General features: G+C 37.3%; 1 protein-coding gene across 1 annotated transcript; it reads left to right on the forward strand.

Annotated features, from left to right (window-relative positions):
* Nucleotides 1–10994: 10994 nt before the first annotated feature.
* LOC118800603 (H-2 class II histocompatibility antigen, A-U alpha chain-like) lies at nucleotides 10995–19618 on the forward strand. The gene is made up of 4 exons (XM_036560866.1): nucleotides 10995–11049; nucleotides 14060–14308; nucleotides 17684–17965; nucleotides 19497–19618. The coding sequence occupies exons 1-4, from the start codon at nucleotides 10995–10997 to the stop codon at nucleotides 19616–19618; spliced, it is 708 nt and encodes a 235-aa protein (XP_036416759.1).
* The last annotated feature ends 4970 nt before the right edge of the window (nucleotides 19619–24588 follow it).

Below are 24588 nucleotides of genomic sequence, written 5' to 3' on the forward strand. Positions count from 1 at the left end.
TGGCATTCAAGTGATGATTTATTGGTATTAAAGGGCACAAAGTGTGAAAACATTCCCCGCACCATTACACCACCTACACCAGCCTAGACGTTTGACACAAGGTAGGTTGGGTCCATGGATTCATGCAGTTGGCACCAAATTATCATCTAAACATCTGTGTGCCTCAGCAGAAATCGAGATCCGTCAGACCAGGTTGTGTTTTTTCAGTCTTCAGCTGTCCAGGTTTGGTGAGCCCATGCCCACTGCAGCCTTAGCTTTCTGTTCTTGGCTGACAGAAGTGAAACACAATGTGTTTCTTCTGCTGTTGTAGCCCATCCACCTAAACGTTCAGTGGTTTGTGCAGTCTGAGATGCTTTTCCACATGCCACAATTGAGTGGTTATCTGAATTACCATAGCTTTTCTGTCAGCTCAAATCAGTCTGGCTATTCTCCATATTGCACCATTCTGAGTAAACTCTGAAGACCGTTGTTTTTCCCCATTCTGATGGTTGATAAGAACATTATCTGAAGCTGCCGGCCTGTATCTGGGTGATTTTATGCACTGGACCATTGGCACGATTGGCTGATTACATAATTGGATTGATGTGTTGGTGTACAGGTGTTCCTAATAAAGTGCTTGATGTGCTGATGAGTGTTTACTACAACTTAGCTCTTGAGTAGAGTAAACTAAAAGAAAAAAAATATGTTGTCATATATTTTATTCACCTGGAACCAATGTACAAATTTGAATAAAGTCAGTGCAATGAAGTGTTGTTTTTTAGAACTAGATTTAAAAAACAAGACTTGGTTCCTGTCTTGGTTCCTGAACACTGAGTGCAAGGCTACTAAGCTTGGGGGGGTGCTTTGTAAGGAAAAGCTCTACCTCTTGCTGTAGCTTTATTAACCATTTTGTTGCCATATGAAGGCTAAAGCAAAGAGCTAATAGCATGTTTTACAGTGATCTAGCTGTGTGGTTGTGCTGTATTTCTGGATGTTAGAGCTGGTTTCTCTCACTCCAGCTAGTGATGGCAGGTTCCTCTGTTCTGGTGTGAATCATGTCATTATTTTTAACCCTTTGTTTATAATATGAAGGCTAAAAGCAGAGATGTAATGTAACAGTAGCGAGTGGGTTTGGGTGGTTTTGGAGCTGGATTGCTGGCTGATGGACGGTCACAGGTGGATAAAATCATTTTGGATGGTGAGGCAGAGTCTGATGAGTGATCTGATGTGTGAATCGTGTTGCTATTTTTAACCCTTTGTTGGAGTATGAAGACCAAAAAACAGAGCAATAATATCAAGATTTTGGGTGATTTTCCAAGCCAAATTACTCACTGATCCTGATGTCACATCTTGATGATGCCATGCTACCTAGTTTGGGCCAGGTCTGCTGAAAGATCTAATATGTGTATCATGTCTGTAGCTTAAACCGTTCTGAAATTACGAAGGCTAGAATTCAACTACCGTTTTGCCCGTAAATTACGGGCTTCAGGTTAATTCTAGGCACTAACAGGAAGCAAGCACTTTGTGATCTAAGTAGGTGTGATGGTTCATAATAGGAGAAAGGTATGGAGGGGTCAAACTTTGGAGCTTTATATGTCAGTAGCATCATTTTTTTAACATTATGGAATTCTAGCCAGTGTAGTGTCATTAGGAACTCAAAGTCACAGTATTAGGTCAAATTTCCTAGCTCTTGTAAGAACTCCAATGGAGAAGTGGCTAAGGGATCCACCAACCACGAGGTGTCTTGGTGAGACACCACAGGCAATGTACCTAGGGGGGGCCACCACCTTGCTGTTCTGGGCAGTGCTGTGGAACCAAGTGCTGGCTTGCAGGTGCTCTCTGGAGTTCTAGGTAGTGCTGTGGGATCCTCCTCTGCTGTCAGGGACTCTGCATCTACCGTGTCCTGACTGCTCCAGTCGGGGACAGAGGGACTGGCGCAAGAGTGATACATTTCCATGTTTTGGAGGAATGAATAAATGTCATTTTACTAACAGTAGACCTAAAATGAAAATATCTTCATGTCCTAATTCCTTCGTTGTGCAGATACACAGTGCAGGTTAGGCATATGATCATGATTTGCAGTTGAACTCTCTGTATGAACTTTACCCAGTGACTGATAATGCAGCTCTGTTTCTGCTCTTTCATTGGTTCAACTTGGTGAAAGTGGTTTAGACTCAGCAGGGACTTTTCCACACTGCTCTGATCAGTTCATGGTTGTGGTGTCATTTGGCTCTCACCAACTCTCCAAAACTAACACCATAACATATTTTGTGTTAGCCGCAGCTGTCAATCACAGCAATTCTGAAAGTTGAAGCGTCCAGTTTTTAGTTTTGCAAGGTTGAAGTATCATATCACAGCCATAAGTTAAAAAAATCCATATCTCTACAAGTCTGTCGTAATGTCTCCCCCCTCTGGGGAGACTCAATTTGACACGGCCTTATCTGGAATGGCTCATTCCAGCTCTTGCTCCTCCCTGGCTCCGCCGCTCCATCATTACACACACCTGCAGATAGTTTATGGACTCATTTACTCTCATACTCTCCTACAATCTCATTTGTTTAGCCTGTTAGTTTGCAAAGTCTTTCAGTGTGTCCCAGTTCAGGGGCTGGACCCAAGAAGGCTGAACTGAAATGAGACAGTCTGCCCTACGGCGGATTTTCTGTTTGCGTCACAGCACCGCTGTTCCCACCCCTACTGTTGTGCCATGAAGTCATGTTCTTGTAAAGTTCTTTAAAGATGGAGCCAAAAACTTTGATTTTAGTTGTTTAGTTTCTTTTATTAGAGCTGGAGATGCTTCAACGCCGGCTACTGATGAGATTGTTTTTTATATATATATATATATGTATCATTAGCCATTCAACTCAATTTAAACACACACACACACACACATCATCTAAACTGTTTATCCTACTGGTGCTGGAGCCTACCCCAGCTATCATTGGGCAGAAGGCAGGATACACCCTGGACAAGTCACCAGTCCATCACAGGGCAGACAGACAGACATATTCATTCACACACACACCTACTCCACACAGAAATGACCCTGGTCGCCCGGCCGGGAATCGAACCCAGGCCCTTCTTGCTGTGAGGCGACAGCGCTACCCGCTGCACCACCGTGCCACCCTCAATTTAAACACAATATGTATATTTAAAAGTGTATCTTCAGTCGCCATTCGCTTCTCTGTTGATGCCACCATGTCTTCCAATCCTCACTGGCATGCAGTGAACCTCGGGATATGTTGGCTGGCAAAGGATGCACCCGTTGGATCCTTCGTTGCCACGGAAAAGAATGACACATTTCTCAGCTGCATATGAAGGAGGCTTCGAAATAGGACAGCTTAGTCGCGCTGCTGTGACGCGATCAGCCTTCAAATACAGCCTCCGAAGGATGCAGCTCTTGAATTGGGACACACTGTTTGTGTCTTTACATGGATTCTGAGTCATTCCTTTGTTTGGTATATTCTCAGTTTTGCCTGCCTGTTTTGACTCTGATTATTGGACTGACCTAATAAAGCCATTCTGCAAATGTAACCCGCCAAAATGTATTAACCCCTTAAGGGCAGGCAAAAAAAGCAGCAATATTTGTTTTGACAATGAGATGCATCTCATTGTTTCAAGTGAGTTACAAGCATCAAAGTAAGCAAAGATGATCAAGGATGTCTTGTAAGATCTCGTTTCAATGATGATGTACTTATAACTAAAAACTGCATTGATGTAAACCATTGGTAAGCCCCAAATGATCTAAAAAAGCTGTACAGTTCTGGAGCAACATTTTATGGACAGATGATACAAAGATCAACTTGCACCAGAATGATGGGAAGAGAAGAATATGAAGGAAAGAGCTACTCACGATTCAAAGCATAACACCGCATCTGTCAAGCATGGTGGAGGTAGTGTGACGGTGTGGGCATGTGTGGCTGCGAATGGATTAGGTTTCCTTGTGTTTACTCATGATTTAACTGCTGACAAGTGTATAGGGCTCTATTATCTGTTAAAGTTCAGCCAAATGCTTCTCACTGGACGGCGTTTCACAGCACAGAGGGACCGATTGTCACGCCTCTGCTGGTTTAGCAGAGACTAACACTCCTCACTCCGTTCAGGACTCCAACTCCCAAAATCCTCTGGAGGATCACATGACCACAAACTCTCAACCATCCATTTATCTATGCTCTTGTTCATCTTCTTATTGATTGTTCACACCTGTTGTAATGACTATATATACCTGTTTGAGGCAGTTGCTTCTTTTCGAATGGCCTCTGTGCATTACTGAGCCTTTATTTCTGTGTTTGGCTTCCTGGTTTGTTTTCCTGCTTGTTTTCTGACCTCTTTTTCTTCCGTGTTTTTGCTCATGTTCTCCTGTTCTAATTTGGCCTAGCCTTTATTGTCCCATTTTCTTTACTGTCCCATTTGCCAAGGTGTATCAACCTTTGCTGTTTTTGTACCAGGATTCTTAAACTTTCATGATTATTAAACTTTTTTGAACACAGCCTGCTCTGTGAGTATCTGACTCTTTCCAAAGCCATCACAATGATGCAATTGGATGGGAAGCATACTGCGAAAGCAACCCAGGGCTTTTGTAGCCTCTTAAGCTCTTTGGAACCACCAGTGGTTCCAAAACGCACTTCGTCATATTCTTCATAACTTTCATATTTCATAAGCTACATTCAAAAGGTGGGGGTCGTATGAGAGCTGTAACTGTCTTCTTTCCAGTCAAATAGATGGGTGATGTAATTTTAAACCCTTATAATAAAAGAAGCTGAACTCACAATTTTTTTTTGTCTACTGAAAGTCGACCCATTTTTCCACAAATCTGGGCTATAAACTATAAACAGATGGCGTCTCTTCAGTGATCTGCTCTGTAAACATTATTTTTAATAAAAAAAATACAAAGAGCATCTAAGATTTTTGGCTTTCAGCAGTAAATTGTAAGCATATAGCAATATGTGTGATCATAAAACACATGTTCTGTTAATTTGAGGGGAGCTTTCACAGAAAAAAAAATAAATGAATAAAATCAATTTTGCATTTATTTCATGCAGTTGCTGAATAATTTGCCTTACGATTTGGTCGTGTAAATTCAGATGGACAAACCAAAATATACCCTGGATCATAAGAGGTTAAGGCAAAGAAGTGGAGTGATCTGCAATGGCCAAGCTAATCATCTCAATCTAACTGAGCATGAATTTCACTTACTGAAGGCAAAACTGAAGGTAAAATGCCCCAAGAACAAGCAGGAACAGAAGACAGCTGCAGTAAAGGCCTGAATGAAGAAAAAACTCACATGGGAAAACATGGTGTACACGGTGAGCAGTTAGATCCCTTTGTTTTGTAAACGTGTCCCAAAGTCTTAAAATCAGTGTAGAACATTTGTTTGATTTGTCACTACCGAAACCAATATTTATGCAGTTATGCAAAACATTTTTGTGGGGTTTTAATGAAAAATATGAAAATGTATGTGTGTACAACTATTTAAAGCTGTGTTTGCTAGCTGTGCACTGACTAGTGTTTTTGAGGTCCGCACAACATAAGCTAAAATTGTCACTACCGAAACACATCTGGTAAAGTTTTTGTAGTGTTATGATTGTTTTGGTAGTGACAAGATGGAATGTTCAATCATTTCTATAAATGAAATAAACCCAGTTAAAGTACAGGGTCACTCAAAGCGAACAGATTTTAGTCTAAACTCCAAGTTGGTTGAAAGTCCAAAATGTGTTTTCAGCTGTGACTTTAAACCAATTTGGTACAATGATCCATATCTGGTGTCATCTCATCATAAACATGTTTGATGTCTGAAGTTATGATTTCACAAGGTTGAATATCTTACATATACATCACTGCAATATGTGCACATGTGTATGTGTGTGTGGTTGTAAAGCAGGAGGATTAATCCCTGAGTCAGTACAGGACTGTAAAAAGTAATAAGAATTGCTGCTTTAGACCCTTGAAGGCTGTTATTTTGGAGCTATTTCACTGGATATTTCTTCTAATTGATATTTCTTACAAATAAGCATTCATTACCGTGAATTACCAGGGTATGATGGAAAAGTGCTCAAGGACACAGGAGCACTGGCGGTCCGATGGTTTTGGCCCCATGGGCCCACAAGCCCTTCCAGCTGCCCAGGTCTGGAAAACCACTGCTGAAAAAAGAGCAGATATGAAGTAAACCTGCAGACACACAGTGATGTGATTTACCACAAATGACCACAAATGAGTGATATACATCCACGACTAAACCCACCTCAGTTTAGAGATACGCTATATGTCCAGAAATTTTATTAAAATCTTATTAGTGAATTCAGCTGCAATAAAGTGCACACACAGCTTTTACAATCTCCATAGAAAAACACTGGGCACTCTAGAGCAGCTGCACACAAGCCTAAGATCGCCAAGTGCATTGCCACATGAGGAGCTCAAGGGGTACAAAGCCCGTTGCTGTGAGGATTTGATTGCATTCAACCCCAAGAGCGTTAATGAGGTCAGGTGCTGATGTTGGATGGTCAGTTCTGGATCATTCCAACTCATCCCAAAGATACTGGATGGAGCTTCATCATGCGAGCGAGCACAGTTCCATTGCTCCACAGCCCAATGCTGGGGGGCTTTATGTTCCTCTAGCCCATGCTTGGCATTGGCCATGGTGATCTATAGGCTCATGTGCCACTGGTCCAGCATCCCATTCTGTTGATTAATACTTTTCTATGGGGACCCAAACTGTATGTTTACTTGTTTAAACTAAATCTGTAGGTTTTACCTTTCTCTTCTTTTTAGTGCTAATAGGCTTCAGAGAGATCATGTTATATGTATTTAGAGTGAAAGGTCAGTACAGATAAATACACACACTCTTTTACCTAGCTGCTTATCCTTCTGAATCAAAGGGGGGAGCTAGAGCCTATCCCAACAGTCATTGGGAGACACCCTGGCCAGTCCATCACAGGGCAGACAGACCTTCACACACCCACTCACACCTAGGGGTGATTTAGCGTGTCCAGTCGGCCTGACTGCATATATTTGGACTGTGGGAGGAAACCCACGTAGACATGGGGAGAAAAATTCCACACAGAAAGGACCCTGGTCACCTAGCCGGGAATCAAACCCAGGTCCCTCTTGCCCAGTACAGATGAATAGTGAGAGAATTTTCAAAGCTTCTATCTGGTTCACAGCTATATACAGATGTAGCATTGATATAAAGTATTGCATATGAAGGTTAATGGAGTGATTATGCAGAACATGTGTATCTAAGTGTTGCTTAGATATATACATAAGTTTCTTGAACAAATGTTGTTCCACAAAGTACAATATCCACATTAGTGCTACAGAATTTCCTTTGTGTGAATGAGTGGAATGTTGTCTTTTGTGTGCTCTTGTCCAACGGTTGGCACAATGGCATGCTACAGCCCTGTCTACACTGCAGATGCAGTTATATCTGCCATGTACTTTCCATAGCCTGTGTGGCTTTCACAGAATTTGGCTTTCATTTCTGTTGGTCTTGTTTAATACAAAATCTTACCAGCTCTGTCTATTTCCAGTTACCCCCAAAAAACATCACTGGGGGCTGTTTTTTTTTTCAAAACATGACATTTTCATATATATATTTTTTTGTTGTTGTTGTTGTTATTTGTCGCTTGTGTATGTGAATTGAAAATCACCCCTGTAATGTTACATGTCAGTAGCCTCCACAAGTCCTAATCACTAAATTCAATAGAGTTTGAATAAAAAGGGATTTTGGGTTCTGTTTTTATGGAGGTTTTCCATGAGCTCCAACATTTTCAGTGTTAAGCACTGCAAAAACAGAAATGACATTAAGCTATAAATACATTATACAAGTTCAGGCAAACAAAATCCAATTAAAAGTATTAACTAAGTGAACACTTGAAAAGTTGAATAATTTAACTATTTGCTATGAGTAAACGTATTAACAGTTTTTAATGATCTCAGTAATTCAGTAAGTATTAATTATTTGTATGTCACTAAGAAAATTATATATAATTACAATTGAAGCATCTATACATGCATATGTAGTGATTATATCTATAAACAATGAATATTGAACTATTATATGAGGATTAATATTATTTATAAGTGTAAATGTCTTTTGTTTGCAGCAGAGGGTGCCATAACTCCATGCAAGTCAGACGTGAAGTGTTAAATGATTCGGCTCCATGAAGTAGGCCTTTGCAGCACTAGAACATAGACTAAAACATGACTGCATGAAATGATCACAGAAAATATATATGACTCTGCCATTGCAGTATCATGGCAGTACCATAGGCCTTCATAAGTTTTATAATGTTGCTGACACAGTAAAACCTTGCGTAATGAAATTTGAACACACTGCAAAAGGTAAACTGGAGCTTTCAAATTTTGCAAAAACATAAAAAGAAAAAAATGGAACTACAAGATTTTAGCACAACAGTGATGAAAAGCATAACTGACACTCACAGTACCCCTCCTATAACCTAATGAGCATTAGACAGCCTACCTTCATGTTTCTTTCATTACAGTGTTTTTTTATCATAAGATTTACAGAACAAGTTTTATCAAAATTTTAGAGAATCTAGAAAACCAAACCCACAAAACGAACCATTTCTTATTAACTGGACAACATTGTTATTGCTGAACTACATCTCAGTGTGTTATAGACATCATTTTTCCTGTTTAATGCTTTAATCTGCATGATTTTCTCCCTGATTTTGTCGGTTGTGTCTTCTCGACACCTGTCATACATTCTCACACCGATAAACATGAGGGATGCTCCTTTAATGATGAATATGAAAGCTCTTAAACAAACCAAAAATAAACGTTCTCTTTGTTGAGAACAAAAACATATATATTCCATATAAATATATACATTCCATATAAAGGTCAGAAGATATGTAGGTTCACTGGTGGTTTTGGATAGTAAATGAAATGTCTATATCTGTGTTGTAGTCATGGCGACCCCTGGTTCCTATCACCACCACTGTAAAGAAATCTCAGTCTCTACAATAAACCATTTCACATCAAACCGCTCTGAATGACTTTGCTTACGTCACAACCAATTGCAAAGAAATGTGAAATGTGAAATGTGATTTCTTGTTTCAATGTCAAGTTACATTGATAAGTATTTCCAGGCTTTACAATGGCAATTTAACACTGTAATTTAATTTACAAGCAAAAAATACTGCTAATGCCAGCAATAGCAGTAATTCAGCAGACTACACTGCACAGTGCAACTATGGATAAATCAACAAGCAGCAAACTAACAAAAGCAACAGCTTCATGGAGCTCTAGTTGGAACATATTTTTCTATTATTATTCACTGATTATTTAAACTAAAAAAAAAAAATCAAATAATAGTATATTATTAATTAAAATGTAATATATCATTGTGTCTTTCACAGAGTGGTGAACCCCTCCTCATCTTTACTTCTGAAAGACTCAGACTCTCTGAGATGCTCTTTTATACCCAATCATGTTACTGACCTGTTGCCAATTAAACACCAGTTGTTTTTTAGCATTACACAACTTTACCAGCCTTTTGTTGCCCCCGTCCCAACTTTTTTGGAAAATGTTGTTGGCATCAAATTCAAAATGGGCAAATTTTTTTCAAAAAAACTATAAAATGTCTCAATTTTAACATCTGATATGTTGTCTATGTACTATTTTCAAATACATATAGGGTTTATATAGGGTCTAAATAAGCATCTCAACTTTTTTGGAAAGGGTTGTAAATAAAATCAATTTGTTGTTTTGCAAAGCACTGTAATTTGTTAAAAGCTGAATGGAATTATTATTATTTTACAGATTTTAACCATGATTGAGAAAATACACTTTTACTGTTAATTAAGAGGCTTTGTCAGACAAATATCCTAAACTCTATCATATAAGTGCCAATTCTATTTTGGACTTATGTAAAACCTCATCAGATTTCTGCTTAGTTCTATTTGAAACAAAAGTGGGGCCAGTTACACTGGGTGTTATTTCCCAGGTGATAGTCACCTAGAAATCAGTGGCAGCTAATCGAGGGCTTGAGCTGATGAAGATGGATAAAGCATGCAGAGAGAACAAATTTATACTTATTTATTTATATAAAACCTCATGATAAAAAAGTAAAGCCTTCACATCCTGAATTCCATTTGACTATATTCTTATTGTAGCTGAATTTGCTCTTTTAACTCTAGCTGAAGATAATTCTTAATAAAGGATATGTAAAACGGATTGCAACCAGTGTGCAATTTTAAGAGTGTGAGCATTGGGCATTTCATTTTTGACAGCGGTCAGGCCTGCCAACTACAGCTTATGTAGTCTCTTTGCAACAGGAAAAGTGGAGTTGTCAAGCAAAAGAAGCAGATATGGGCTTATTGGGAAGTTAATGAAGAGATCATTTTAATTACCTTGTTCTAAAAAAAAACAACGCCTCTGGACAATCCCAGAACATGTGCACAAATGTGCTTTATAGAATGTACAGTAGGGATGGGAGGCCAGGCCCATCAGATGCCTTTTTCATGGAGTTACATGAATTCTGTGACACATTTCAAAAAGTAGGAACTGATGGTTTGGATTGCTAGAGGAATCAGCAACATATTTCGATATATGATTCCAATTTAACTCCATATCTCTATGGGAAAGGCCTGCTTTCCCATCTGTAATATATTTTCAGCGTTTAGAACATATGATATTGCAATGACTCATATTATCATGACGTGATAATATTTATATTTACTACAATTTAGAAATCAAGCTGAGAAATAGCACACAGTGTTTCATAGATCATAATACTAGACTAATGCTCAAGAATCCTAAAGAACAAGTTGTACAGGAATGTATTGTACTGTCACTCTAGCACTGCCGCTCTGCTAAAACATCAAGAGACACAAGGATCTGAAAGCTTGACTTACCCAGATACTGCAGTGTCAGGGAAGTAATGATCCTATTGGATGATTTACCTGAGATATCTTAGGTAAAGTGAGATAATCAGACAGACTGTAGTCAGTCGGCTCTCACTCATGTATGAGTTTGTTTCCTCTACGCTGATCAAGATGAAGCTGTGTTTGACTTTAATCTGTGCAGTTCTTCTCTCCACAGAGGCTAAAAGTGAGTAAGAGTGAATATTACAGTATTAAGTAGTGAACTAATTATTGTATTATTACTGTAATTGTGTTCAAGGTGAGAAGATGATGAGTTTTTCTGGTGATTATGATTAGAGCAAGGAGACAGAGATGAAAGAGAGGGATAACGATGTCAGCAGCATTTAGCGTGTAATAACCAGATCTGGTTCATACAAATCTGAGCTTTCTGTGTGTTTGGCTTCAGATGCTGCTTCCACACTGGTCCAAATTCATAAAATGCAGCACCAGATTTAGCTTGATGTTAAGAGCAAATAGTGTGGCAGTAACATAAAAAAGAATTACCAGCACGTTTTCAACACATGCGTGATGACAGGTGTGGCTGCTTCTCCTCATTCACATGTGCTGACAGCGATTCATAACACAACACAATCCCACAAAACATAACACCTCAAACACACACACCAGTAATTGTTCCTACTAAGAAGCCGGTGTGGATTAAGTGATATTTTCTACAATGTTTCCAAACATGTTTGCTCATGCATGCAAGTAATCAGTAAGTTCTGTACGTTCACCCGGTCAGCTGATTAACCCATATATTTAGAAGACACATTTTGGTCAGTTTGGACGAAATGTGAATCATGACAAACCTTCAAAGTGCTTTTGTATGAGAACACGAGGAGGATTTCAGAGGAAGACATTATTAACAGATTCCTTTCACACTTTTAACTAGTATTATACTTAAAACAGCCTCTTATTCCTGCATCGAATCCAGTGTTCAGTGAATCTCCTACTGTGTTTAAAAGCAGGTTTAGCTCATGATACAAATAAGTAAAGAATTTGACATGTTGAGATTTTAATTACATGTTTGAATTGATTTTTGCTGCAAGAAATTTTAGCTCTGAATCGCAATTTACAGAATTTTACAGAAGAATTCAATTTACACACTTGAAAATGAAAATTTTACTGTTTTTTTCTTACTAGTCAAACCAGAATTTTTTATTTAAATAGTCAGGCTTTAATATTTACTAGAAGAGTTTATATTATCATGTGCAAGCTGAACTCCTGAGAACAAGAATGAAATATTTACTACTTGACATTTAATTAATTTAATCACATGTGTAAATTGAATTCAATAGGCAATATTAATTAGAATTCCAGTATGTCAATTTAATTTTTAATTGGGTATGAAAAAATACCCCATGCTAAACTTTAATGCATGTTTTAGTTCATGTTAGTAAAAAATTCTACTGCAATTATAATAAGTTGGAAAAAAGGCTTCAATTATTACTAATGAGAAATTAAATCATTAGATATCATTTATACAAGTTGAATTTTAAAATGTTAAATTTTTTATACATTTTATACAAAATTTTCTGATAAAGAAACTTTGTTTCTTGATTAAAAGTTAAGTAGGTTTTCATGCTTGTGCACTTGGACTCCTGCTAATATCTGAACGCTTTTACTTTTCTTTTTTCTTCTGGCCCGCATTTGACAGTCGACAGCAGTTTGTGTTACATTTGCTACCATGCTTATATGTTCCACAACTGTCTCCTATATCTTTTCCTGTTGTTTATTTTTTCCTGCATATTTACCAAACAATTAGCTATTATTTGTCAGCATTTCTACCTTTAAAATTTGTAGCTCTGTTTCTGAGAACTTTTGTTTCCTTTGTTCTCGTTTTTTTTTTTTTCATCTTGTCCATTTTGGCAGCCAATCAGAGCTTCACCTGGATTAAGTCTTTTGTATGACCTCATATACATGTGGATTTTGATTGGCTCTTGACTACAACAGATGTGAAAATATAACAGCGTTAAAGAGACACTGGTGTGCTAATACAGCAAACAGCAAGAACATGCAATGCAAATCAGCCACTGTATCGTGTGTATCAAAATGCTTTATTTATTTAAAACAAAAAAAACAAAATAATTAAATATCAATCATACTATTTTTAACTGTCATCAACAAACTATTAGATAATGACTAAGTTGCTATTCACAAGAGCCTGTTATTATAAAATGTTACCAATTTCTTGTAATAAGCAATGTGTAGTTCATCACACCATAAAATTAATAAGAAATTATGTAAATATATTATTTTAAATATGATATATGTGAATGTCAATAATAACGTACATAATAATACGATACTCAAAGACTCAATATGTCTATTTCTTTAATCTTTGTCTCATTGTAAAACTATAAAAAAAAACTGAGGAGGTAACTAAAAATGATGATGATAATGCTAAGTAATTTTTTTTCACCTAGTTCAAAAAGAGTTAGGGAAAACAACCACCTGCTGGTTGAAGCTGGTATAACAAGTTTTAACCTAAGTATTAACCAGTACTTTTTTTTTTTTTCATAAAGTTTGCTCAGTTGTTTTTGGTTTGTTTTACAGGCAGAAAAAATAAATAAAGTGAAACTAGAAGTGGACATAGAAACACTTTTTTCATCTTACCCTTCAATACTTCCATAGTAACAATAATTAAAACATCATAACACTTTGACTTGCACAACATACACAGTCACAGAGAAAAAAGTCAACCTGTTTTTTTTTCAGGTGACTACCAAATATCAAATGAAAAAAATTAAGTCTATTTAAATGTATTTTAAAATTGCTATTTCTGTTATATTTGCTGTAAAAATGATAATGATAAAAACTAATAATAATAATAATAATAATAATATAAATTAAGTTTTTTTCTTTCCACACAAAGTGGAAAGAATGGTATTGATATTTTAGATTCTGCACTTTCCACTCAATTTCCACAAACAAAGACTTGTTTAAATGAGCTACAGGTGAGAAATAATTGATATGTGGTATGGTTTTGTTGTTAAATCATAGACTAAATGCATAATTCACAAAACGCATATAGTTTACAAAATTCAAGAGACTTGAAGGTTATAAGTTTTTATTTCTAATTATTGCTTTATCAGATTAACCGTAAGAGTGTCGCTCCATCTTCAAAGGGTTAAACCAATAAAAAAGCATGTTGGAGTTTGCACACTGACATACTTTTCTTTTTCTTTCTTCCACAGCTGTGCACAAACACATTGCTGTAGACCTGTGCTCTGATACAGATCAGCAGAGTTTGTATGGACTTGATGGAGAAGAACTGTGGTACGCTGACTTCGAGCAGGGCATAGGAGTGCTGACAATACCACAGTTTGCCGATCCATCCTCCTTTGAAGAAGGAGCCTATGAGAACAGTGTTATTAATGTAGAAATATGCAAACAAAACTTGGCTAAAACTATAGCAGCTAACAATAACCCGGCAGAACTAACGGGTAAGTTATTATTATTACTGCAATGCACTCACATTTACATGTAAATGTAATGTAGAAGTAGGATGATATGGTGGAAACCGTCCAGCAAAACTAATAAAACATGTATCAAAGCCATATTCTGATATTTGTATAAAGACAGTTCTTGGGGAAGAGCCGAGTTAATTTAATAACACTATTTCAGTATCAGACCGTTTTTTTTGTTTGTTTGTTTTTGTTTTGTTTTTTTTTTTCCTTCCAAAGTTAGTTATTACATCCATGGTTTGGTTTGTACAAGTGTAAAATGAATTTATATACGGTATCACATTTCAAAAGGACTTGATGTATTACTTGTATTAGGATGATATAGGTAAATGTATAGGTTTATAATAGAACCTAAGATACAGTTAAGTACAATGTTCTGTCGCAACATAAACATAAACAATATAAACAGTTCAGTTTATTAGGACCTGCTGTTATGTAAGGATCAGGTGGTTAGCCTTTCTATTTACAGTACTATCTAAAAGTCAAATATCACCCTTTTTAATTGTAATTTCCTGTCATTAAGTGCATGCTGGATCCAGATGTGGAACCTCACAGATTTGATGCAGCATTTAGTACATTTGTGCAATTTACCCATGTGTGCCCATAACGTAGCTTTATTTTGACTCAGCAGTCAGATGACAACAGAACAAACAATCACACTTATTACCAGAGGGAGGAAATATGCTTTTTAAACGTCTAGTGTGGACGTGGGTGCTATGGTATGGTATGCTATCTCCCCGGAAGTTATGAATCAGGACCCAAACTTGGATGATGGTAGCTTACACTCCCAAACACAGTACCTACCCAAACTGCTCCAGTAATTCACATATTTCATAGTTCACATAACCTGTAAAACATTACCATCAGATACTTAAAAACACAATGAAAAACCTTTATATACTGTTTTAAGAACTAAGTACAGCCTAGCTAAGCAAGAGCAAAGCATCATGGGATTGAAAAATGATATTGTTCATTTCTGCTAGCGTCCCTATGGGATTCTAGTAGTTTATAAGCGCTAGCTACACACAGCAGAACTTCAGTGACTCACATTTTGACTTGGACTTGATCTGTATGACTCAGAAAGACTCAAGACCCAAAGTGACAGAAATGTGGAGAGGCATCTGCAGATGGGACTCTACACAGTTGTTTATTTTTCATGTGTATCAATTTGTTTCTGCATCACATGGAAATTTAATATACAGCAAAGTCATCAAATGTCTTACTGTGGTTATGCTTGTTATTTTAGAAGACAAGCAAGACAAGTGTAAGTTAGCATCAATGCATAAGTAGTGTCATTAAGCCCTGGCATAACAAATCAAAACAAGCCTCTATGTTTCTATTTATTATATATTATATATATTCTAATTATATATATATATATATATATATATATATATATATATATATATATATATATATATATATATATATATATAATTAGAATATTGAGATTAGAATATTGAGATGTTCTTTGACAAGAACAGTTCAAGTGGGATTCAAGTCAAGCACCTTCTTTTTGAAGGGAGTTGTTTTCATGGTGAGCCAGAAGTGGCCCATGGCAGCATTGCTTTTTTTGAGACAATTTAATGGTAGGGAGCAATAAGAAACCAAGCACCATTTTAGAAAATAATTGCCAAATTTTATTTATTGTGATTGAGTAATATAAATAAAACTATTCAAACACATTATCTAAGCTGATTATCCTTTCCTGGGCGAAAGGTAGGAAACACCCAGGACAGGTCATAAGTCCATCACAGGGCAGACACACAGACATATACATTCACATACACGTTCACACCTAGGGGCAATTTGGCATCTCCAATTAGACTGACTGCCTGTCTTTGGACTGTGGGAAGAAACTGGGGCACCCAGAGGACGGTTATAATAAGACAATCACAAATGTATTTGTAGTCCTTTAAATCAGAATAAGTCAGGTCACACCAATTTGTTCAAATCGTACAGCCAGACTATGCTCAAAGGCCATGATGTTTTTAATAATTATTTATCTTCAGACTCCACAGATTGTTTTAAGATATAAGGTAATTTAATTAAAAAAAAAAAAAAAAACTCTAGGAGTAGTAAGAGTTAGTAGCAAGTAAAATTTCCAACTTTTGTCAATCACAGGACAACTGTGACTTTTTGTTACTCGTTGCACTATATGACTTGGACCAATTTGTTTTTCCACAAAATATATACAGCAAGATGCATGACTGCCTCTATGTTTTGAAGTACACCAATTACTGTTCCCTCTAGTGACTGGATAAAATAATTAAAAAAATGGATTGAAATCAATTTACCTTATTTTAGAAAGAAATAATGATATTTTAGGTTGTTAGCAGTACATTTAGTATCATCAGAGCCAGCTGAGGCCGATTCAAGCCAAATTTTAGAGGCTTCCTCAGCTAATTATTGTGTATGTAGGTACCAAATTTGGTCACAATCAGAGCATCGCTAATGGATTTACAGCCCCTTGCGTCAGAATTAGCCAGGCCAAACTAAATGATTCATATCTTGCTGCTATATCACAATTAAAACGCGATTTTTAAAAAAATAATCAGTGACATTGAGATTGACTGGTTGCTTTAAGACCAAGTTTGAGCGGATACAATAAAAACAACACTTTATCAAAACACTTGTATTTTTATTTGTTCAAACTTGCAACCTCGTGATACAGGGGTGAGTGCATTGCTGCTACATTACCACGGCAAAGGGAGAAAGCGAAGGCCAAACAAACGAAATGCCAGAACAGCAATTAAAAAAAAAAATACTTGCGCTGTGATCTTTAAAATCAAACAATATAAACAAATACCCAGGGAGAACAATACCAGATACCAGCTTGGTCAAGAGCACTTGCATGTAGCAGCATGAACTCAAGACTTAGCGTAGAGCTGCGTGTGAGCTCTTCTTAAATAGCATGGTGAAAAGCTGACAAAAGTCAGCTCTAATCAGCCTAGTCAAGTTCTCTTTCTGCCTTCGGTGGCCGGGGGTGGCCTAGCAGGAGGTCCGTCAGATTGATTTGGTGGGGAAAGGTCATGGATATTACCACTAAAGAGGGTGATATCTCAGGCATCAAATATTCTCATACATGGCAGGCCCAGCACTAAAACTAAATTAAGAATGGAATATCCAAAAAAGGTTGAGGGTGTGTGTGTGTGTGTGTGTGTGTGTGTGTGTGTGTGTGTGGGTGCTTGCTTTAAAGTTGTCAAAATGACATAACTGAAAGGGTGGTCACTGACTTTTGCACGGTACTGTTCTCCATTTACTTAATGTACATATTTATTTATTAGTTTTCCAATTGCTTTTAGAAAGCTAAATATGATGTCATGAGTAAGCTCAAATGCCTTTTTTCTCTAGATGCCCCTCAAAGCTCACTCTACTCCAAGGACGATGTGGAGCTGGGCTCCAATAACACCCTCGTCTGTTTCATTACTGGATTCTACCCACCACGCATTGGAGTGTGGTGGACCAAGAACAGTATAAACGTGACTGGTGGAGTTAGTTTTAGTAGATTTTATCCACTCAGTGATGGAACCTTCAACCTGATCTCTCGTCTGAGCTTCATACCAGAAAAGGGAGACGTCTACACCTGCACTGTGGAGCATGCGTCCCTGGACAGACATCTGACCAAAACATGGGGTGAGATTTATACCTGCTTATCAACCTGTTGCTATTATTACATTGGTGCATGAAAGTTTGTGAACGCTTTAGAATTTTCTACATTTCTGCATAAATACGACCTAAAACCTTTTCACTCAAGTCCTTAAAGCAGATAAAGGGAACCCAAATAAACAAATGAGACCAAAATGTTATGCTTGATCATTTATTTATTGAAGAAAATTCAATATTATATATCTGTGAGTGGCCAAAGTATGTGAACCTTTGCTTCAGTATGTGTGAAGAAACTCCAACTAAATGCTTCCGGTAACTGTTGATTAGTCCTGCACATTGGCTCTGAGGAATTTTAGCCCATTCCTCCATACAAAACAACTTCAACTCTGGGATGGTGGTGGGTTTCCTCCCTTGAACTGCTGCTTCAGGACAGAACATTTCTAAAGGAACAAGGTCAGGACTTTGACTTGGCCATTTGTGCCACTTGTTGCCAATTAATGCCATCGTCATGCAAAGCCCGAGCTCCGCCAAAGGGCCGCGAGTGATGGCGGGAGGAGGAAGATGACGCAAGAGAGGGTACGATGATGATGGCAACAAGAGGCACGGATGCGGGAAGCAAGGCTAGTGCTCCGCCTCCCCGTCACTGCCCCCTGCGCTTCAGCTCATCCACCTGGATTGAACGTGAGGTGGAGTGGAGCGGCCTTGCTGCGGAACAGGGGGTTTATCTACTTTTAGGACTGGTGTGAAAGTATGATTATTTTTTAGGTCATATTTCTGCAGAATATAAAAAATCCTAAAAATGGGTTTACAAACTTTCAAGCAGTCCTGTAGTTTTCATTAATTGCTCCATGAGTGCAACAATGAAAAGTGTTTATTACCATGTCCATTCAGCAAGATTGTATTAAGCTTTTTTGCACAAGTTCAGGTACAATAAATGCATTTTTCCCCATGTGTTATATACGAAATTTGCATGTGTGACACAGTTTGTGCAGCACTTAAATGAAGAAAAAAAAAGTTTTTGTCTCTCTTCATACTTATGCATCTAAGGAATTTTCATGCACTCTCTCCTACAGAAAAATAATGTGCAAAAAAGTTCTTTGTTATTTTATGTTGACAAACGTTATTCTTGAATTGTTGTACTATTTGATCGTGCAGTCTTTCACAGAGTGATGACTCCTCCTCATATATACTTCTGAAAGACTCTGAAAGAGTTTTTTTTACACCCAATCATGTTACTGACCTGTTGCCAATTAATCACCAGGTGCTTTTTTTAGCATTACACAAACTTTACCAGCCTTTTGTTGCCTCCGTCCCAACTTTTTTGGAACATGTTGTTGGCATCAAATTCAAAATGGGCAAATACTTTTCAGTAAACAATAAAATTTCTCAGTTTCAACATTTGATATGTTGTCTTTATACTATTTTAATGAAATATAGGGTTTAAATGATTTGCACATGATGGCATTTTGTTTTTATTTACATTTTGCACAGCGTCCCAACCTTTTTAGAAAAAGGGGTTGTAATAATATACAGGCTTTTTTTGTGTGTGTTTCTACAGATGTTCAGGAGGCTCTGCCCAATGTGGGTCCCATTGCGTTCTGTGGAGTGGGTCTGGGTGTAGGACTGATCGGAGTCATTGTCGGAATTGTCTTTCTCGTCAAAGGAAAAAAATGCAACTGAGAATCTGACTGTTAATATTACAGCAAACTTTACACTGTATTTTTCTAGGGTGTGCTTTCACCTTCAATTAACTGCATTTGTGATTTTAATTGTACTATCCATTCTTTATTTAGCCATCAAATTACCTTTGTTTTTTCAGATCTATTTCACAACAACTTTGTGCTGAAATATAGGACACAGTTTAACAAGGCATTTGCCAGTTAAATAAATAATTGATAGAAACAAATAAAAAAAACTCTGTTAAAATACAAAAAAAATGCCTTTTTTCAATGGATGCTAATTTTACTGAACATAGAACAAATAACATATAATTTACAATGTGGTGTGCTAGCAGTTAAAACCAAAGTAAATATGAACTAATTTGAATTTAATATATAAGAAGATAGCCAAACACTCCCAACTTACAGTTTCTGTTTGTAAGTTATACATATATGGAAGTAAAGAGGAACTTAAGAGGAAATTTGATTTGTCAGACCACAGGACACTTTTCCATTTCACCTCAGTCCATTTTAAATGAGCTTGGGCCCAGAGAAGGTGGCAACATTCCTCGATCCTGTTTATATTTGGTTTCTTCTTTGTGATTTAGAGTTTTATCTTGTATCTTTGCTAGTTTATGTTGAGAAACGTTATTCTTGAATTGTTGCACTATTTGACTGTGCAGTCTTTCACAGAGTGGTGACTCCTCCCCATCTTTATTTCTGAAAGACTCCGCCTCTCTGAGATGCTCTTTTATACCAAATCATGTTACTGACCTGTTTTTTAGCATTACACAATAACACTTCAAAAGTTTCAACATTTGATTTGTTGTCTTTCTTCTATTTTCAATGAAATATAGGATTTAAATTATTTGCACATCTTTGCATTTTGTTTTTATTACATTTTGTACAGCGTCAGAACTTTTTTTGGAAATAGGGTTGTAGATTAACATTAGCACCTTCTTACATGAAGCTTAAGTCAGCTTCTTATGTGCCAGCTTCTTGTTTGAATTTTCCTGTTCCACCTTAAATGGTGCAGCTTTAGGCACCAGAAAGTGACTGCTGCACCATCTTTTTTTGATTTTAACTTAAACATACTTGAAGTTTTTTGTAGTTCTATTGTTTTGATGAATAATATTAGAGTTAACTCTTCAAGTCTGGAGCCACTGATGATTGATGGAGAATGTGTTGTATGTTGTTCTATATAGAACCCTTTTGAAAAAGATTTGGTAACACTTTCTATGAATGTCATCTTTGTAAGCATCTATAAACACTTTCATAACATGTTATAATGCATTCATAAGACATTATAAACATAGCTATAAATGTTTATAAAAGTGCATTATACATTATAGCCATGTTTATTATGCATTATGAATTGTTAACATAATACATTATAAGTACTGATCATAACAAATTATAAGAGCTCATAAGTTGTATTTGTCCGCTCTAAGTAAAGTGAAGCGTACTGTACTAAAGCCTCCTCCAGGGTTAAGAGTGAGGCTTCAAGTTGAAGTATTTACTGAAGGATTTACTGAAACACTAAAACATTCACAGTAAAGCACATTACAGGCTTCAAATGTCAGAGTTTAAACTAGAGCTGCCATCAGTGTTTTACCCATTGTGGGAAAGGTAATGTACACCACCGTTAGCTTGGTATTTGTCTTTACTTTGCAGTCTCCATGCTGGGACTGACTTCTTTGGCACTGACATTATAACATGTTATTAACACTATTTATAATGCATTATATTAACAATTCATAATGTATAATAAACATGGCTATAAAGTGTAATTCAGTGTAATTCTTTTTCATAAGTATTTATAACCATGTTTATCATGCCTTATGAATACATTATAACATGTTATAAATGTGTTTATAGATGCTGACAAATGCAACATTCATAGAAAGTGTTACCAAAGATTCTATAGAGCACCAAAGAGGGTTCTATTGTTACAAGCTTGGCATTATAACAATAAAAGAACCCTTTTTGCTATATAGCTATATAGAACACTTTTCAAAAAAGTGCAATATAGAACCATTTCCTACAAGGTTCTATACAGAACCATATATGACACATTCTCCATCAATCTGAAGAAACATTTCACCATACAAAGAAACTTTGAGTGTCCATGGTTCTACATAGAACCATTTTCTTTACTAAAGAACCCTTGAAGAACCATCTTTTATAAAAGTACAGTTGCTGTTCCAAGTTGTGCACAAGTTCTGTATATTTTGTTTATAAAATTAAAGAAACTGTTTTGAAATGATTTCTAATGTAATCAATTCATGCACGCATACAGGTGAACACAGGGGAGCTTTAAAAATTGTTAACTTTACAAGACATGAAACAATACATAGTGGCTTAATAAATGATAAGGAACATTTTTTTTCTTAAAACCCTGCCAGACGGTTGATTGTTCAGCTGTGTTTACCTGTGTTGTGCTGTCTCCATTAGGGATTGGTCTTGTTGCCTGATCTCTACTTAGAAAAGTAAAATGGCTATGATGCTGTGAGTTGTATTGTTCTTTTTGCCTCAAATGATTGAGTAAATAATTGAGAAGAACAAGCTGGTTTTCTTGTAAGGATTTTTAAATCCTCTGCTATCCTCTGTTATTTCTCAATTAATGTTAATGTTACATCTAAGCAAATACATGCTTATGATTGGGCTGCATAATTAAAACATAGAGAGGTTTAGACATACAAAAAGTAATTGGAAGCGGAAAAAAAATTTTGTTTACCACTTAATGGTGATTATTTAAATTTAGCAGAATCTTCAGTTTATTTAAGTTTACCAGAATTGAGCCAGTGCTGGCCCAGTGTCATTAAAAGATATGGTGGAAAACTGAAACTCAATTTGAACTCAACTTGTCATGAATACATTATAGAAGGCATTACCACCAACAGTGGACAGCGCTGTGGCCATCCATGGGTGCTTAATGATCATGACCGGCGACGTCTGGTTAGAATTGTTTGTGCAAACAGACAAGCGACTCAGAAATCACATCCACATTCAAAGCAGGAGGCCCCACACACATATTCCACAGGTCAGTGCAGCCTTCTTTAGCTCCCATTGGACATGGGAGCAGAAGACCCACCAGAGCGCCTCTGTTAACACCATGATACCAGACGCAGCGCCTCACATGGCTCACGTGAGGTTGCTAACTGCACTCTAGGGTTAGGGTTAGAGGACTCGCAACATGTGGTCCAACAAGTCACAGTACCAATTGTTTCGGGCTGATGGTAAGATTTGTTTGTGGCACGGACCCCATGAAGTCATGAACCCCAGTAGTCAACAAGGCACTGTGCAGGCTGGTGGTGGTTCCGTACTGGTGTGAGGTGCATGATGTGGCCTGCACGTTTGCCCCACAGCTCTTTAATGAAGAGTAAAGCAATGCTTCATGGTGGGATGGTGTGCTTATGATGATATGTGAAGTCTCATCAGATTATAGACGTTCAGACTCTTGGTTGCCTCCCTCACTAGTCTCCCTCTTGCATGGTCACTCACTTACAGCTGTGCTCTTTCCATTCGTCAGTGATAGATTTAATTGTACTTCAAGGAATATTCAGTGATTGGGAATGTTCTTGTATCCATCCCCCACCTTTTCAATTACCTTGTCATAGAGTTGCTTGGAGTGTTCTTTTCTGTTCATGGTGCAGATTATGCCACTGATTCACCAGAAGCTGGACAGCTTGTTTTCTCACCTGAAAAAAAAACAAAGGAAGTGTTAGCCACTTGCAGCAAGGATAGTGCCATTTTGCTGAAATACAAATTTGCTGTTGGCTTATGCAGAATCTTTATAAACATAGAAAGCAGCAGCAGCCGAGGAGCCGCCAGTAGGGTTAGCATCCTCTTCACGTCAGCTGCAGTGGCAAACAACTAGAACATATCAATTCAAGTGTTTAGTTTAGTTTAGGTTAGGCAGAATAACAACAGCATCAGACACAGCAGTGCTGCTGGAGTTTTTAAACACTGTGTCCACTCACTGTCCACTCTATTAGACACTCCTACCTTGTCAGTCCACCTTGTAGATGTAAAGTCAGAGACGATAGCTCATCTGCTGCTGCACAGTTTGTGTTGGTCATCCTCTAGTCCTTCATCAGTGGTCACAGGACGCTGCCCACAGGACGCTGTTGGCTGGATATTTTTGGTTGGTGGACTACTCTCAGTCCAGCAGCGACACTGAGGTGTTTAAAACCTCCAGCAGCACTGCTGTGTCTGATCCACTCGTACCAGCACAACACACACTAACACACCACCACCACATTGGTGTTACTGCAGTGCTGAGAATGATCCACCACTCAAATAGTACCTGCTCTTGAGGGTCCATGGGGGTCCTGACCACTGAAGAACAGGGTAAAAGGGGTCTAACAAAGTATCAGAGAAACAGATGGACTACAGTCTGTAACTTTAGAACTACAGTGCACCTATATAGTAAGTGGAGCTGATAAAATGGACAGTGAGCGTAGAAACAAGGAGGCGGTCATAATGTTATGCCTGATCGGTGTAAAAGAAACTTACTTTGCCCAGTAGCACAGGAGGGAAAGGCAAACTTAGGGAAACAGACAGCTGAAATGTTACAGATGAGTTTTGTATTTCCTCACAAGCAAAATGAAATGCCATGCTATAATGTAAAACATGAAGGTGGATATAAGTCACAAGAATTGCCATAAGCTACTGCTACACTAGCTTCACATCACACAACTCCTGTAATGCATTAGTTTTCTAAGAAATAGCTGTTTTTAACGGTAATGTGATAATACCGTAAAAATGGCTATGAATTTACAGCTGCAATTCATTTTACAGTGAAGAGCTGTTTTTTGTGTATAACAGGATAATACCATTGAAAACTGGCTGTTAATTTACAGCAATTTTTACAGTCTACTTAAGTAATCAGATACTTTGTGTTATATTTTTTTAATCAATTTAAATAATTTTGCTGAGATCTGTTTTCACTTCGACATAAAGTGTCTTTAAATCCACTGGGATTTGATG

This window comes from Colossoma macropomum, unplaced genomic scaffold (assembly GCF_904425465.1).
Source record: "Colossoma macropomum unplaced genomic scaffold, Colossoma_macropomum, whole genome shotgun sequence".
NCBI lineage: Eukaryota > Metazoa > Chordata > Actinopteri > Characiformes > Serrasalmidae > Colossoma > Colossoma macropomum.

What these genes read in the sequence shown, in the direction of transcription:
- LOC118800603 (XM_036560866.1), top strand. Translation starts at nt 10,995, where the DNA reads ATGAAGCTGTGTTTGACTTTAATCTGTGCAGTTCTTCTCTCCACAGAG. An exon ending in TCTCTCCACAGAGGCTAAAA is followed by an intron (nt 11,050 to 14,059) that starts GTGAGTAAGAGT and finishes TTTCTTCCACAG; the next exon opens with CTGTGCACAAACACATTGCT. An exon ending in TAACCCGGCAGAACTAACGG is followed by an intron (nt 14,309 to 17,683) that starts GTAAGTTATTAT and finishes TTTTTTCTCTAG; the next exon opens with ATGCCCCTCAAAGCTCACTC.